The sequence below is a fragment of the Lichenostomus cassidix genome, chromosome 3 (genome assembly GCF_008360975.1).
Source record: "Lichenostomus cassidix isolate B80296 chromosome 3, HeHo_3.0, whole genome shotgun sequence".
In the NCBI taxonomy this organism is placed as follows: Eukaryota; Metazoa; Chordata; class Aves; order Passeriformes; family Meliphagidae; genus Lichenostomus; species Lichenostomus cassidix.
Genome location: NC_139483.1, coordinates 11346491 through 11358639, shown reverse-complemented (window position 1 = coordinate 11358639; position 12149 = coordinate 11346491). Strand labels below are relative to the sequence as shown.

Sequence of the window (12149 nt, the reverse complement as noted above, 5' to 3'; positions counted from 1 at the left end):
GCAGCAGACTGGGGCTGGAGCACAGGTGCTCTGCCACCTCCTGTTTTGACTAGCAAGGACAGAGGAGATCCATCCAAGGTCACCCTGTTGAAGTAAAACCAAGCACTCTGCAGTATTGGAAGGAGGCCAACCAAAGAGACTGTGCAGAGAAGGTCCTTTGTTTTATTCTGGCATAGGTAGTAAAGGGTGAGGTATACTGGAAGAGTGCTGGAGTCTGCTTCTTCCTTGTTTTCACTGGAAAAAAACAGGGAAACTGGTTGCAGTTCCCGGCTAATACAACCTCTGTGGATGGGAGTCTTGAGGTGTAAAATGTACAGGGTGGTAGGACCTGCTGGTAGTTCCTAGCAGATGTTCTTGGCTCACTGTTTTAGACTGCCATGAAGAGTGCCCAGGAACAAGAAGCTTACCAGGGAAACAGATGGTTCACTGAGGTATAGGTGGATCATTAAAGAAGTAGTGATACAGCCATCTTCCAAGTGAGAGTGCCTGCACAGTGAGGCAGGCTGGCTTCAGTCTGTCTTTTGGTATAGAGAGGTACCAAGTCATGTGTTTACAAGCCAAAAAGAAGGTCAGTCTAGGTCACATGTGTATGTAAAAAATAATTTTCCTGTAAAAGGCTAGGGGAGCATGATGGAAACCAGATGGATATGGATTACTGGTGTGGTGATTGGAGCCAAAGGACTAATGTGACCTTTGGGTGTGGAGGGAGCTACCAGAAGGAACTAAGGAGCTTGAATAAAGCAGGGTAAAGGCTAGAAGAGAGACATCCTGTACTTGATAGCAGCCCTCATCTGCTGCCAAACTGAAGGACAATACTGAGAAACCTGCAGAAGGTGCAAACACTTTGCAGCCTAAGAAAATTAACTCCAAAGGTGTCCCATATGGTCAGGCTGAACAGTCTACAGCTTGTCTGAAGAGCAAAATTAGGAATTGACTTCTTGGTGAACCGGAGCACCTTGGTGGGAGTGAGTTTTCTCTGAGTGGATTGTGTGTTAATCTAGCATACAAAGGTTTAACCAGATTTCAAAAACCAAAAGCTAAGTAAGTGAACACAAAGTGAGTTTCACTTCATTTACATATGTGAAACAATATGTTAGGGGGATATAACAAGTTCTCCATCATCTGAAATATAAAACTAAGTCTGGATGTCTCTTTTCCTAGGTTTTTAAGCCATTCTCAAGCTAGCACCAAATGCAGAAATTAGCCTGCATTGTCTGTCACTGTGTGGAAACTTGTCAGACTTGTTTGTCTTGTTAGAGCAGGATGCCTGCCCCAAGATTTTCCATGTTTTCACCCTTACTAAGTCAGGGGGTTGAACTGGTGACTGAAGCATGCTTCAAAGCTCTGAGAGACTCTTGTTGTGGGAAAGCCAGGGAGGAATGGAGCTTTACAGAGGACAGTCTGAGGAAATGAAGAAGGCTTGGAGCTAATGTGAATTGGGACCTGGAGTAGATGACACTCCTGTCCTTAAGTGTTGTGTAAAGGGTGTTGAAGTCATTAGTATGTTGACAGTAGGCTTGTCTATTCAAGAACATGAGTTTTTTCTCAGAAAAGTAAGAAGTGTCTGGCAGAGACTAAGGTGAAGAAGGGATGAATGACCTCACAGACATTTATGAAGGTCATCCCTGTGCTGTGAGGAATCATGTGGGCTCCTTGGTTGGGTGGTGGCTTCCCTGTGCACCATGGGTGTTACTGGAAGGAACCTCTTCAAGGATGGCTTTCTCTCCCACTGCAGGTGGCAGAGCGAGCGCTGTACTATTGGAACAATGAATATATCATGAGCCTGATCAGCGATAATGCAGCCAAAATCCTCCCAATCATGTTTCCAGCACTCTACAAGAACTCCAAGAGTCACTGGAACAAGTAGGTTTTCCCCCATGCTCTGACACTTGCTGTGCATGCTGGATTGTTTGACCCACTGGCCATCTTGGGGCATGCTGCTGCAGTGCAACAATGCATAGTGCTTGGTGGCGACAGCTGCTGAGCCAGGGGGACTGTTGGTGGGATTGGTCTGTATCACGTGAAAAGGAGAGATTTCCTCTGTGTTTGATTTGTCTGTCAGCACCCCAGGAAGGCCAAGACCCTTGTGCCCAACCACTCTGTCAGTGTGCTATTAGGGGGACCCTTTGCTGAACAGTCCTGTTGGATCAGTTCAACTGACTTATTCAGGAAAATATGCCAACAGCATGAGAGAGACCCCTCAGCAGGTCTTCTATTTTATTTGATTATGTTCACCGCTACTGGTGACTGCCAGCAACTGGAAAGGACTCACACTAACAGTTCATAGAATAACACTCCTTATTAATAAGGAGAAAATTGTGACAGGTTAAGGTTCAAGGACTGCCAGTGATAGCAGCTGACTGCAGAAATGTATTCAAAGCAATTCACAGAGAAGCTCTAATTCGCAATGAAAGTACCCAGTGTGCCCAGAGTACATTTCTTACCCACAGGGGAAGAAGATGGGTTTAGCCTATTGACCTATCCCAGCAGTTAGAATGGAGTCTTCCCTAACTTACCCCTATTCTCAGCTTACTTTTATATTATTTCTTTATGTTTAGGTGGAGCTTGAGTGACTCCTAGTCATACCCTGCCTTTGTTACTGATGGGTGTAAAACTCTCTTGCTTTGGTCTCAAGGGTGTAGGCAATACAGCACAGAGTGGGTGCCCAGTAAGGGGTGGGCATGCCATACCCATATGGGCATACCCATAAGGGGTGGGTGACTTTGGAATGGAGCTGTGCATTAATACAGCTGTGTTATAATGAACCAGGTTCATCCCAGGAGGGTGATTTCACCACAGTTCCTGGCTCAGCCACAAGACATCTCCTATCTCCCTTGGCTGACAGGCTCTGTGCAGTTTATCAGCTGCAAAGCACCATCGAGTTCCCCTCCCTGCCAGGACTCTAATGGAACTTGGCCGTGGTGTTTCCACTCTGCTCCACCCTCCATTCCATGCCCCTCAGCAGGGGCTGCAGGCTGTGTGTATGAGGAACCATCCTGGAGCAGGCTTTCAGCATGCCAGCAGCATTCCACTGAGGGAGCAGCAGCTGCATTTTACTCTATAATTCCTGTACTGTTATAGCTTCTGTTAGAGGAAACTGAAAAGTTATATTCACATCCTGCTTTTACCCCCAGCCATCTTTCCACACCATGAAAAAGTGCCACAGCAGACCAGTGGCTTGCTTCTGCAAGGGTTGAGGCACCTGCATTTACCAGCCTTGGGGCCATTGAGTCTACATACAGTTTGGTATCTGCCTGTCACTGATGTTGCCAGTCTCTCAGAGGTGTGCAGTAGATTTTCCATCTGACTTCTGGCTTGTTAACTAATGTCCCATCTTTATGTTTTCTGCAACCAGAGAACTTGGCTAATGCAGTGCCTGACTCCTTGAGTACAGGAATAACAGAGGAAGCAGAACTGGGCAGCTGTCCATGTCAAATATTGTCCTCTGTGTCTGATTCCTAGACACTACTCTGTTTTATGGTTCTCTTATCAACTTCCTGTCTTCTGACTTCTTCTTCATTTAATTCCTTACCTGGTTAATTCAAGTTTAATTAATTTAATTTAACACACTTCCTTTAATGAATTAGCTAAAAATTAATTCTAGGGAGGCTGGAAAAGTCCAGACCTCAGAAAAGGACTTCATGTTCTTGTCTGAAATCAATTCACCAGTTCTGTGTCCTTGCAGCAGCCAAGATTCATGATTCTGCTGTTTCTGTCTTTTCTGGTCTGCTTCCCAGTGGTATCGCAGAAGTCCTGAAAGTATTTTCCTCTTTTTTCTTGTCTTTGTTTAAGCAATAGCCACATCTTTTCAGAGCAGGTTGAGTATCTCAGATTCTTCTTTTCCTTCCCATAGTTTCTCTACTTGGTCAGACAGCTTGCTTAAGTCCCGCAGGGTTGCATCTCTCTTCCATGTTTCATTTGTAGAGCTGGTAGAGACAGAGCTTAATCTACTGAGTCTCGTATTTTGCCTCTGGGTCAGGTATTTCTGAGACAGCTTCAACACTTTTTTTTATTCCCTAGGAGAGTCTTTGTCCCATAGGGAGCTCACACACAGTGCAATCTATCCATAAATTGCTGGCACAGAGTTGACTTTCCTTCTGTGATACTCTGTGGGCTGATTCCCATCTCTATGGGGCTGCTGCCTTGTCTGTGTTTTGGGCAGCTGAGTTGCAGAGCTCATGACCAAATACTGGCAGCTCAAAAAAGTCATTGTGTATCTGTGGTGTGAACTGTGGGAGGAACTAAAGCCCCCTTGAAAACAGCCCTGAACAGGCCCCTAGCATCCTTCATTTCCCACTTCTAACTACAAGAAATGAACATGTGAATGCATGTTTTTGCACTCATTAATCTGACCACAGCAGGCCTGTCCCAGGGTCTTTCTCTTTTTTCTCCATCTCTTTTTCCCTGTTGTATAGTTCCTGCTGTGTTTGTGGAAGGGGTTTTGCCATGGTAAGAGCTGGGATTGTGTGAGAATCTTTTGTCACATTGCTATAGAATGAGTTGCTGCTGCTGTTACCTCTTGTCTGTGCTGCTGGTACCAGCTCAGGTCTAAGAACCTGCCCACCATGACTTGTTCTCCTTTCCTCATTCCTTTGCAGGACAATTCATGGGCTGATCTACAATGCACTGAAGCTCTTCATGGAGATGAACCAAAAGCTTTTTGATGACTGCACACAGCAATACAAGGCAGAGAAACAGAAGTGAGTAAGAGGTTTTTGACAAGTAATTTGAGCTCATCCTAAAGTCTCCTTGGGGTTCAGTAAAAGATGGTAGATGCCAGAAGGCAGAGGGGAAATGGAAAGGTGATAAGTAATTTTGTCCAAAAGTAGGATTCTTTAGCCATAAGTCTAAGTAGGGATGAGGTGTGCCCTGATAAAAATCCTTTCAGTCCTGCTAAAACGGGTAGTCTAGAAAAGAGTGACAGAGTTTGCTGAGTCATAAGGAAATAGATTGCCTTGTAGAGGATACTCAGCTTTGTTCTGCCTTGGAAATATTTACCAGGTCATAAATGTTGTAGTGATGTCAGTAGAATCCTATTGCTTTAGAAAGACTTTTCTGAAGAGTTTTTCTGCAGTGGACATAATGCATCTTTCATGCCACAGGATGCTTTCAATTTTCCAATTATAAAGATGGAATAATTCCTGCAATTTCAAAGAGCAAATGGTGGGGATAAAATCTGAGCTCAGTGAGTACCTGTGCCATGGTGCTGTAAAGAGGAAAGAACTCCACTTTTTCTGCTGCCTTGTGCTGATTTTGATGTTTCTATGGCTTGGCTTGGTGAGCTGAGTCAGTCCAGTAAGCTAGAAGAAAACTTTTTTTCCTGAAGGGTCTGTTTTCTGCTGACTTAGTGACATAAAATAGTGGTCCTCCTTCCTGGATGAACCAGGGCTGATGGTGGGGAGAGCAGAGCTACTCCTTGCTGGGAGTGGAGAACTCTGGAGTACATTCTGTTGTTTTGTGAAATAGGAGTAAATAGCTTGATAATAAGTAATAAGTTGATACATGAATCAGAACTTGATGGGTAACCTGCTTATGGAAAAATTAAGGTTTTTTTAAGATCTAAAATGGGAGCAAGCAAGATTTCTTTTTTTCCCATTCTAGGGCGTTTGTGAAGCCCACAAATATCTTCACATATATTTTAAGTCACAGTGACAGCACATTTCTTACAAGATCTACCTAGTGTTTCCATCAGGAGCTTTCTCTCCCTGTTTAGCGCTGACCTGCTGAAGGTGACTGTTCCCAGCACTAGTGTGTGACTGGTGGAGAATTGTTCTGAAAAAGCTCAACAAACCAGCTCAGAACTGTCCAGTAAAAGGATGGGTAGTGCTGCACTGTTTTCTGTTCATGTTAAGATGATTTTTTTTCTTTTTATTTTGTCTAGTGCCTCTGTGCCTAATTAGGCTTCAGAAAACCTTGTGCTGTGAGCTAGAAAATAGCATGTGTGGGATTTCACATGTAAACAAACTCAGCAAATAGGAAATGGGAAAGAGAACTTGTAGGTTCACTGTTAGGCTGCAACCAGATGTTGAGAGGCTTGATTATAGCTTAGCCTCATTTTTAATTAGTTAACATGCCTACAAGTGACATGCCAGCTCAGGCCTGTCACCACTGTACCACCAGCTGTGCAGCTACAGCCAGGGTGATCATGAGGGACAGACTCTTTAGGGACATGTGGCAGGGCTGTCTCTCTGCTGTTCAGTGCAAATGGACTGAATGCACCTTTCTAATCTCCCCAGATATACTGAAACTGTTTGGATTATCAGAATCCCTAAGAAAACCAGTGAGGAAATTGGGGCAGATAGTGTCTTGTCCTGAATGAGTTACTCATTTGGGTGTTTTGGGGTTGGTTTGTTGGATGGTTTTCTGTGATTCTGTATTTTCTGGTGGAATAATCTGATGCTTGAAACCTTGGCAGCTTCATTCTCATTCTTAGCTTATATGAATTTCAAGAGTGTGATGTGATTGCAGAGTATAAGAATTTCCTTAACATGGATAGGTAGGGCACTAGAGCGACCAGTAGCTGGGATGAAAGCCAGATAGTCAAAATCAGAAATAAAGCAGAGATTTTAGGGCAGGTGTTTAAAATGCAGAAGAGAATAACAAGGGGTGGTGGATGCTCACCTGGGTTTGTAAGGAACATTCACTGTCCTGGGATTTATAAGTGGCCCTGGTGAACAGTCATTTCAAATGTGTGCCAGTATCTGTGCCAAGTTCAAGAGCTGTGCCAGGGGTGTTTGGGCAGCTCTCTGGTGTCTTACAAAGAGAAGGAACAGTGGGCAGTGGAACCCCAGCTCTATTGGAAATGACAGTTTGTCTCTCTGCATCTGTGGGACACCAGGAAAATACGTGTTTGAAATCCAAACTGGTGTCATGGCTTTACCCCAAAAACTAGACATTGCTCTACCTCCTGGCAGCACAAAGCAGGGCCAAAGTACCTGTGCAGCCCATTGTTGCCGCCCTGTGCTCTGAGGTGAGCAAGGAGCATGCCTGCCTACCCTCTGCTAGTTGCAGTGTGTCCCCTCTTCTTGCCTCATCTCACCTGTAGATTTAGAATTAGACAGAATTAGGGATCTCTAAATGACAGGGCAGCTCTTCCCCTTGCCTGCATTTCACTGCTGTCTCTTGTTTCTGTCATCCTGTGAATGAAAGCTGCATTTTCCCCAGGAGTTCACACTTGCTCTTGCTCTCTCTATCCACAGGGGAAGGTTCAGGATGAAGGAACGAGAAGAAATGTGGCAGAAGATAGAGGAGCTGGCTCGGCTGAACCCCCAGGTGAGTAACAACAGGACCTAGGATGAATGAGATAAGAATGTGCTGGGGGTCTTGACCTGCTTCCTCAGCCCATGTGAGCAGGCTTTAGCACCTGATTTCAGTCCTGTGCACACTGGCTGTCCCTCCCAAAAAGCAGTGTCTTGGGAATGTTGGCAGGGTTTTATCAGCCTGTCCCTCCATAGCACTGACCTCCAAGTACTGCCTTATAGAGAGGACATACGTGTTTGTGGACCACGCTCTCAGCTGCAGTTGCACACGCAGTGTGCTGTGAGTCAGAGGGCATGGGGAGGAGAGGATATTCCTTCCCTGTTTGTGTCCCTCCTGCTGCCTTTGCGGGGGCCAGAGAGGACAGCTGGAAGAACTGTGCCATGCTGTGTTAGCATGCTGGGGGAGAAGGCTTGGTGTTGGATGGAGTGCTGACTCTCCAGCTGTCTGTGTTGTCTGCAGTACCCCATGTATTATGCACCTCTACCCTTGCCTTCTGTGTGCTGTATGGAAACGGAGACCCCGACTGCAGAGGATATACAGCTGCTGAAGAAAACGGTGGAGACGGAGGCTGTGCAGGTGCGTAGGTGACTCGAGTCCTTTCACAGTTGCTCCCAATCCAGCCAGGACATCAACATAGCCAAAACTGCCTCTTTCCGAATGTTCTGGAGGTAAATGCCACTACTCTCATCCCTGATCATTAAGAGATCAACCTGTAGTCTGAAGAGTGGTTTATTTAACCTTCTCACTCTGGAAAAAGTGCCAGTGGGACTTTCTTGTGTCCTTTTGGTCTGTGTTTGGCTCTCAGCCTGTTCTGGGGTATGCTGCAGTGCCACCCAGCACATCCTAGAGCAGTTGGAGTCAGAGGCTGAAGGCATTAAGGGGTTTGCTACTGATGCCTGACTCCTTTGATTTGTTTGTAGATGCTGAAAGACATTAAGAAGGACAAAGTTTTGCTGCGCCGGAAATCTGAGCTTCCACAGGACGTCTACACTATAAAAGCCTTGGAGGCCCACAAGAGAGCAGAAGAGTTTCTCACCTCAAGCCAAGAGGCTCTCTGACGGGCTCAGGAGCTGGCCCAGGAAGCTCTGCCCCATCCCTTTCCTCCAGGGGTCATGGAAATGCACTCGGTTCTCATGTATAAGTAAGGAATGAACATGGTGAGCTGTGCCTGTCCTCCACTCCATCTGCATACCTCCAGGGTAGATCTGGTTTTACGTTATAACTTGTATCTCACCACTGTCGTGTCCTCCTGCTTTTTCTCAGTCCTCCTGCTTTTCCACCTTGGTTGTGCAGGCGTGAAGGGAGCCTGCCTGACCTCTGCTTGGATCAGTCCAGGCAGGACTCACTTCACTGTGAGCTGCCACCAGGTTCTTACTCTGCCAGGAAGCCGGAGCCTTGCTCAGGCTCTGTGTTGCCAGAGCCTGTCACACGTGGTTCAGTGTGCTGCTCCAGACAAGTGCCCATCTCTGCCACAGCTGCCCCTGTGCTGCCTGTGCAGCTGAGCCCTGCCATGATCAGAGCCCAGGCTGAGCTTGGGGCAGAAGCAGAGTTTGTGAAGACTCTGCTGCCTCTCCACCCTGCCTTGGGGTGCAGCTCCAAAGCTGAAGGGTCTTATGTATAGCAGAGGAAATGTTTACTTCCACTTTTCTTTTGTTACAAGCCCCTTGTTCTGTTCCCCTGTCAGTGGAGTGGGGGTTCAGTGCTTTGCCACCCCCAGTAAAGCTGGGTGCAAGCACTACATACTATTGCAGTCCTCCCTTTAGAGCATCCTTAGAAGCTCTCTTGTGAGAAAGTGAATTCCTTCAGCTGTTTGTGTTGGTCCGTGCTGACTCATCTCCTTCCCGATGTCTCGAGTTAATTGTGGGCCCAGAATTAACTTCCCGCTTTGTAGCAGGTGTAAGCCACTGACTTCTACTTTCTCCCTCTACCTGCTCAATTAAAATACTCCTGCAGCTGTCCCCTTGTCTCTGTATCCCATCCTTAGCTCTTCAGGGCCAGGGTTTCTAGGAAGCGCGTGCTGCTAGTCATTTCCAAAGCTAGTGGAAGCAATGGATACACCTCATGAGGCGTGGCTGAGTTCGAGTGTTCAGTTGTCTCCTCATTATTATCAATAGCTAAGCACTACTGCTGAATTGCTTCCATGGGTGCTCTGAGCAAAGTTCACAACGTCCTGTTACATTGGCACCCGCTGTGGCCCGAGGCCCTTGTTAGTTATCACATGGTGCATCAGGGACTCGTGCTAACTTAGCATTTAGAGATACTTGCTGATAGCCCAGGGGCTTGCGCAGCACTTGGGTGCTACTGTAATCCAGCTTTCACCCCTATTGTTTGTGGTGCAGATTTAGTGCCAGACCAAGGTGCCACCTCAGAGGCTGTTTTGTCATAGAGAAGGGAGTCCTTCCTTCTTTCCTGCTGCACCTGCTTTCTTGTGGGGTTGGTGCTACCCTGACAGTGCTTTGCAGCAGCATGGGATGTTGTAGAAGGTTCTGGTGTATCTGCTTGTCCTCACCAGTAAACCATTCCCACGTCAGAGGATCACCCCTTCTAATTCTTCTGCTGGTGTTGAGCACATCTTTCCTCCAATGAGGCTGTTTTGACCTGTGTATCCTGCATCCCTGCCCCGTGTAGCTCTCTCCCGGCTCAGCTCTCACCAGGAATGCCACCATCTCTTGGGAGGAGCTGGCCAGCACAGGTGTGAGATCCCCCCCAGTCATGCAGGACCCCACCTCCCCTCCGCTTCACGCAACGGGCCAGTTCGTCAGGAGACTTCAGAAACACCTCAGGGAGGTTATTGCTTATTTTGAACATTAGTCTGAGCTCATGATCAGCTGCCAATCAATTACCTCACGCCTGGCACGGCATGTGGACATGCACTGGGTGGTGCTGATGGCGCCAGAGCAGCACAGCGGAAATGAGGGCTGCCAGGCTCAGGCTGGGCAGGAGGCTCCTTCCTGTTTCAGTACAGGCTCTCCAACTGGCTGCTTAGCATTGCGCTGTAAGCCAGGACCTCATTTTTAGATTGCTACAGCATGGTGTGCCCTCACTTGAGCCTGCTTGCTGCTGGGCAGTGGCTGCCTTTCCCCACTGTGGGCTGCTCTGCCTGCGGAGGGAACAGAATCTTGTGGTGTGCAGAGGCTGGCGCTGTCCTGCAGATGATCGGTCTCTGCTGGCAGCCCCTGACCCTGGCCAGAGGAATAGTGCTGGGGTTGTGCCATGTGCAGGGGCAGGATTGTAACACATCATGATTACGTGCTGTACAGCTTTGATGTTCCCATAGGTTTTTTGTGTCTTGTTTTGGGTCAGGGAACTTAGGCTTAGTACCTTCACATCATCCTTTGTTTGCTGCCTATTCATTCCAGTGTCCTGGACACCTCAGAAGGGGACCATGTGAGACAGGGGGGAGTGCACTCACCCTCTCACCACATGTACTGCTCATAGGCAGACCTGCATCTGCCACGCTACAGCTGCCCCTTGCTCAGTACTTGGTTTCTAGCATTAGTGCTGCTCATCTCTGCCTACGCCTTTCCCCACATCAGCCAAATGGACAGAACTGGAGCTGCCTCTTCCACTCCACCTGGCTTGCTCCTCCCAAGGGAAAAAGCGAAACTACTGCATTCACACCCTGGACACAAGTATTAAGCTGCTTACAGTTCATATGTACATATGGTGTACTTTATTTTCAGTAGAGCATTACATAGTATGAAAGTGTTGGATTTTGTACAGATGTCCCTGTATGTACAGAACTAAATAAAACCAATCTCTTGGAATGACACATCTTGCTCCGCCTATGATATTCCAACACACAGACCCTGCCCTGGGAGGAGGGGCCCTAGCCTGGAGAGTGACTTCTCTGGTACTGTCAGCATGGGGACAAGCCCTGTGTTTGTCCTGAGGGAATCTGGGCAAAGCCAGCCAAGCCCCATCACCCCACATGCACACAGGCATGGAAGCCAGTCTGCCTCCTCAGAGGCAGAGAAAGCCAACACAAGATCATCACATTGACTTATGCACCAGCCAGAACCAAGAAAAAGGAGTGGGAAGGAAAATCAGACAATGTCAGTGGGACAAACTGGAAGGTCGATACTGGCACGTCCTGTCAGCACCTGGCTCGGAGGCAGTGGGTGCTTCCAGGGTGGAGGGAGGGCTGGGGTTTGCAGCCCCTGTGCCACAGCTCAGCCCTCAATTCCACTGAGGCCGGGGGCCGCCGAGGCTCTGCCGGGCCTGCAGCGTGCGCTGCACCACGTCCTTCCACTGCTCCTCCGAGATCTGGCTGGCCCAGGCAGGGATGCCCAGGGTGGGCAGCTTCACGCTGGCCATGGTCCTCTTCACGAGCTCCACATGCTCTGGGGACAGAGAGGCCGTGAGACCGCGGCGGAGCCCCGGGAGGGTCCTGCCGGAGACGCGGTTACCTGCATCCATGGGAATGGAGCTGTGGCTGCTCTGAGCCGCGGCGCCTTCCGCTGCCTCCTCGTCGTTCTCCTCCTCGCTGTCCACCGGCGGGTCGGGCAGGTGCAGCCTCAGCATCTGCGGAGAAAGACGGGCAGCGGGGGTCGGGACCGCGGGTACCCCCCATCTCCGGCCCGGGGGAGGCGCCGGGCGCTACCTGCAGCCTCTCCTGCAGGCCGGGGCCCGCGTCGCCGAGGCCCTGCTCCGGTTCCTGGCTCAGCGGCTGGTACAAGTACCCGCCACCTTCCTCCTCTTCCTCCTCCTCCTCCTCCTCATCGCCGCTCCACCCCGCCGCGCCGTCAGGGCCCTCCGGCGGCCCGGGCTCCCGGGGACATACGCGCTCGGGGCCCATGCTCCGCACCACCGCCATGCACCGGGCGCGGCGCCGAGGAGGTGCCGCCGCCGCCGCCCGGAACCGCCGCCGCCGCCGCGGGGCACTGTGG

At 49.0% G+C, this 12149-nt stretch overlaps 2 protein-coding genes across 3 annotated transcripts in view; one reads left to right on the top strand and one right to left on the bottom strand.

Annotated features, from left to right (window-relative positions):
* The window catches only part of PPP2R5D (protein phosphatase 2 regulatory subunit B'delta), a 27685-nt gene extending 16653 nt beyond the window's left edge, over window positions 1-11032 (top strand). For both annotated transcript variants that reach the window (XM_085054487.1, XM_085054486.1), the window contains exons 12-16: window positions 1736-1863; window positions 4599-4700; window positions 7200-7272; window positions 7720-7836; window positions 8181-11032. In XM_085054487.1, the coding sequence (XP_084910613.1) occupies window positions 1736-1863; window positions 4599-4700; window positions 7200-7272; window positions 7720-7836; window positions 8181-8318 (558 nt within the window). In that variant the 3' untranslated portion in view covers window positions 8319-11032. The remainder of the gene's footprint in view (window positions 1-1735; window positions 1864-4598; window positions 4701-7199; window positions 7273-7719; window positions 7837-8180) is intronic.
* MEA1 (male-enhanced antigen 1) lies at window positions 10896-12102 on the bottom strand. The gene is made up of 3 exons (XM_085054507.1): window positions 11864-12102; window positions 11670-11784; window positions 10896-11603 (listed from the first exon to the last, which is right to left on the bottom strand). The coding sequence occupies exons 1-3, from the start codon at window positions 12074-12076 to the stop codon at window positions 11440-11442; spliced, it is 492 nt and encodes a 163-aa protein (XP_084910633.1). The 5' UTR covers window positions 12077-12102; the 3' UTR covers window positions 10896-11439.
* Between the last annotated feature and the right edge of the window lie 47 nt (window positions 12103-12149).

Bases quoted from the DNA above. Each gene is read 5' to 3' on its own strand.
- MEA1 (XM_085054507.1), bottom strand. From the start codon at position 12,076: ATGGCGGTGGTGCGGAGCATGGGCCCCGAGCGCGTATGTCCCCGGGAG. The intron at 11,785-11,863 runs GTAGCGCCCGGC...CTTTCTCCGCAG, and splicing joins GCCTGCAGGAGAGGCTGCAG to ATGCTGAGGCTGCACCTGCC. The intron at 11,604-11,669 runs GTAACCGCGTCT...CTCTGTCCCCAG, and splicing joins CTCCATTCCCATGGATGCAG to AGCATGTGGAGCTCGTGAAG.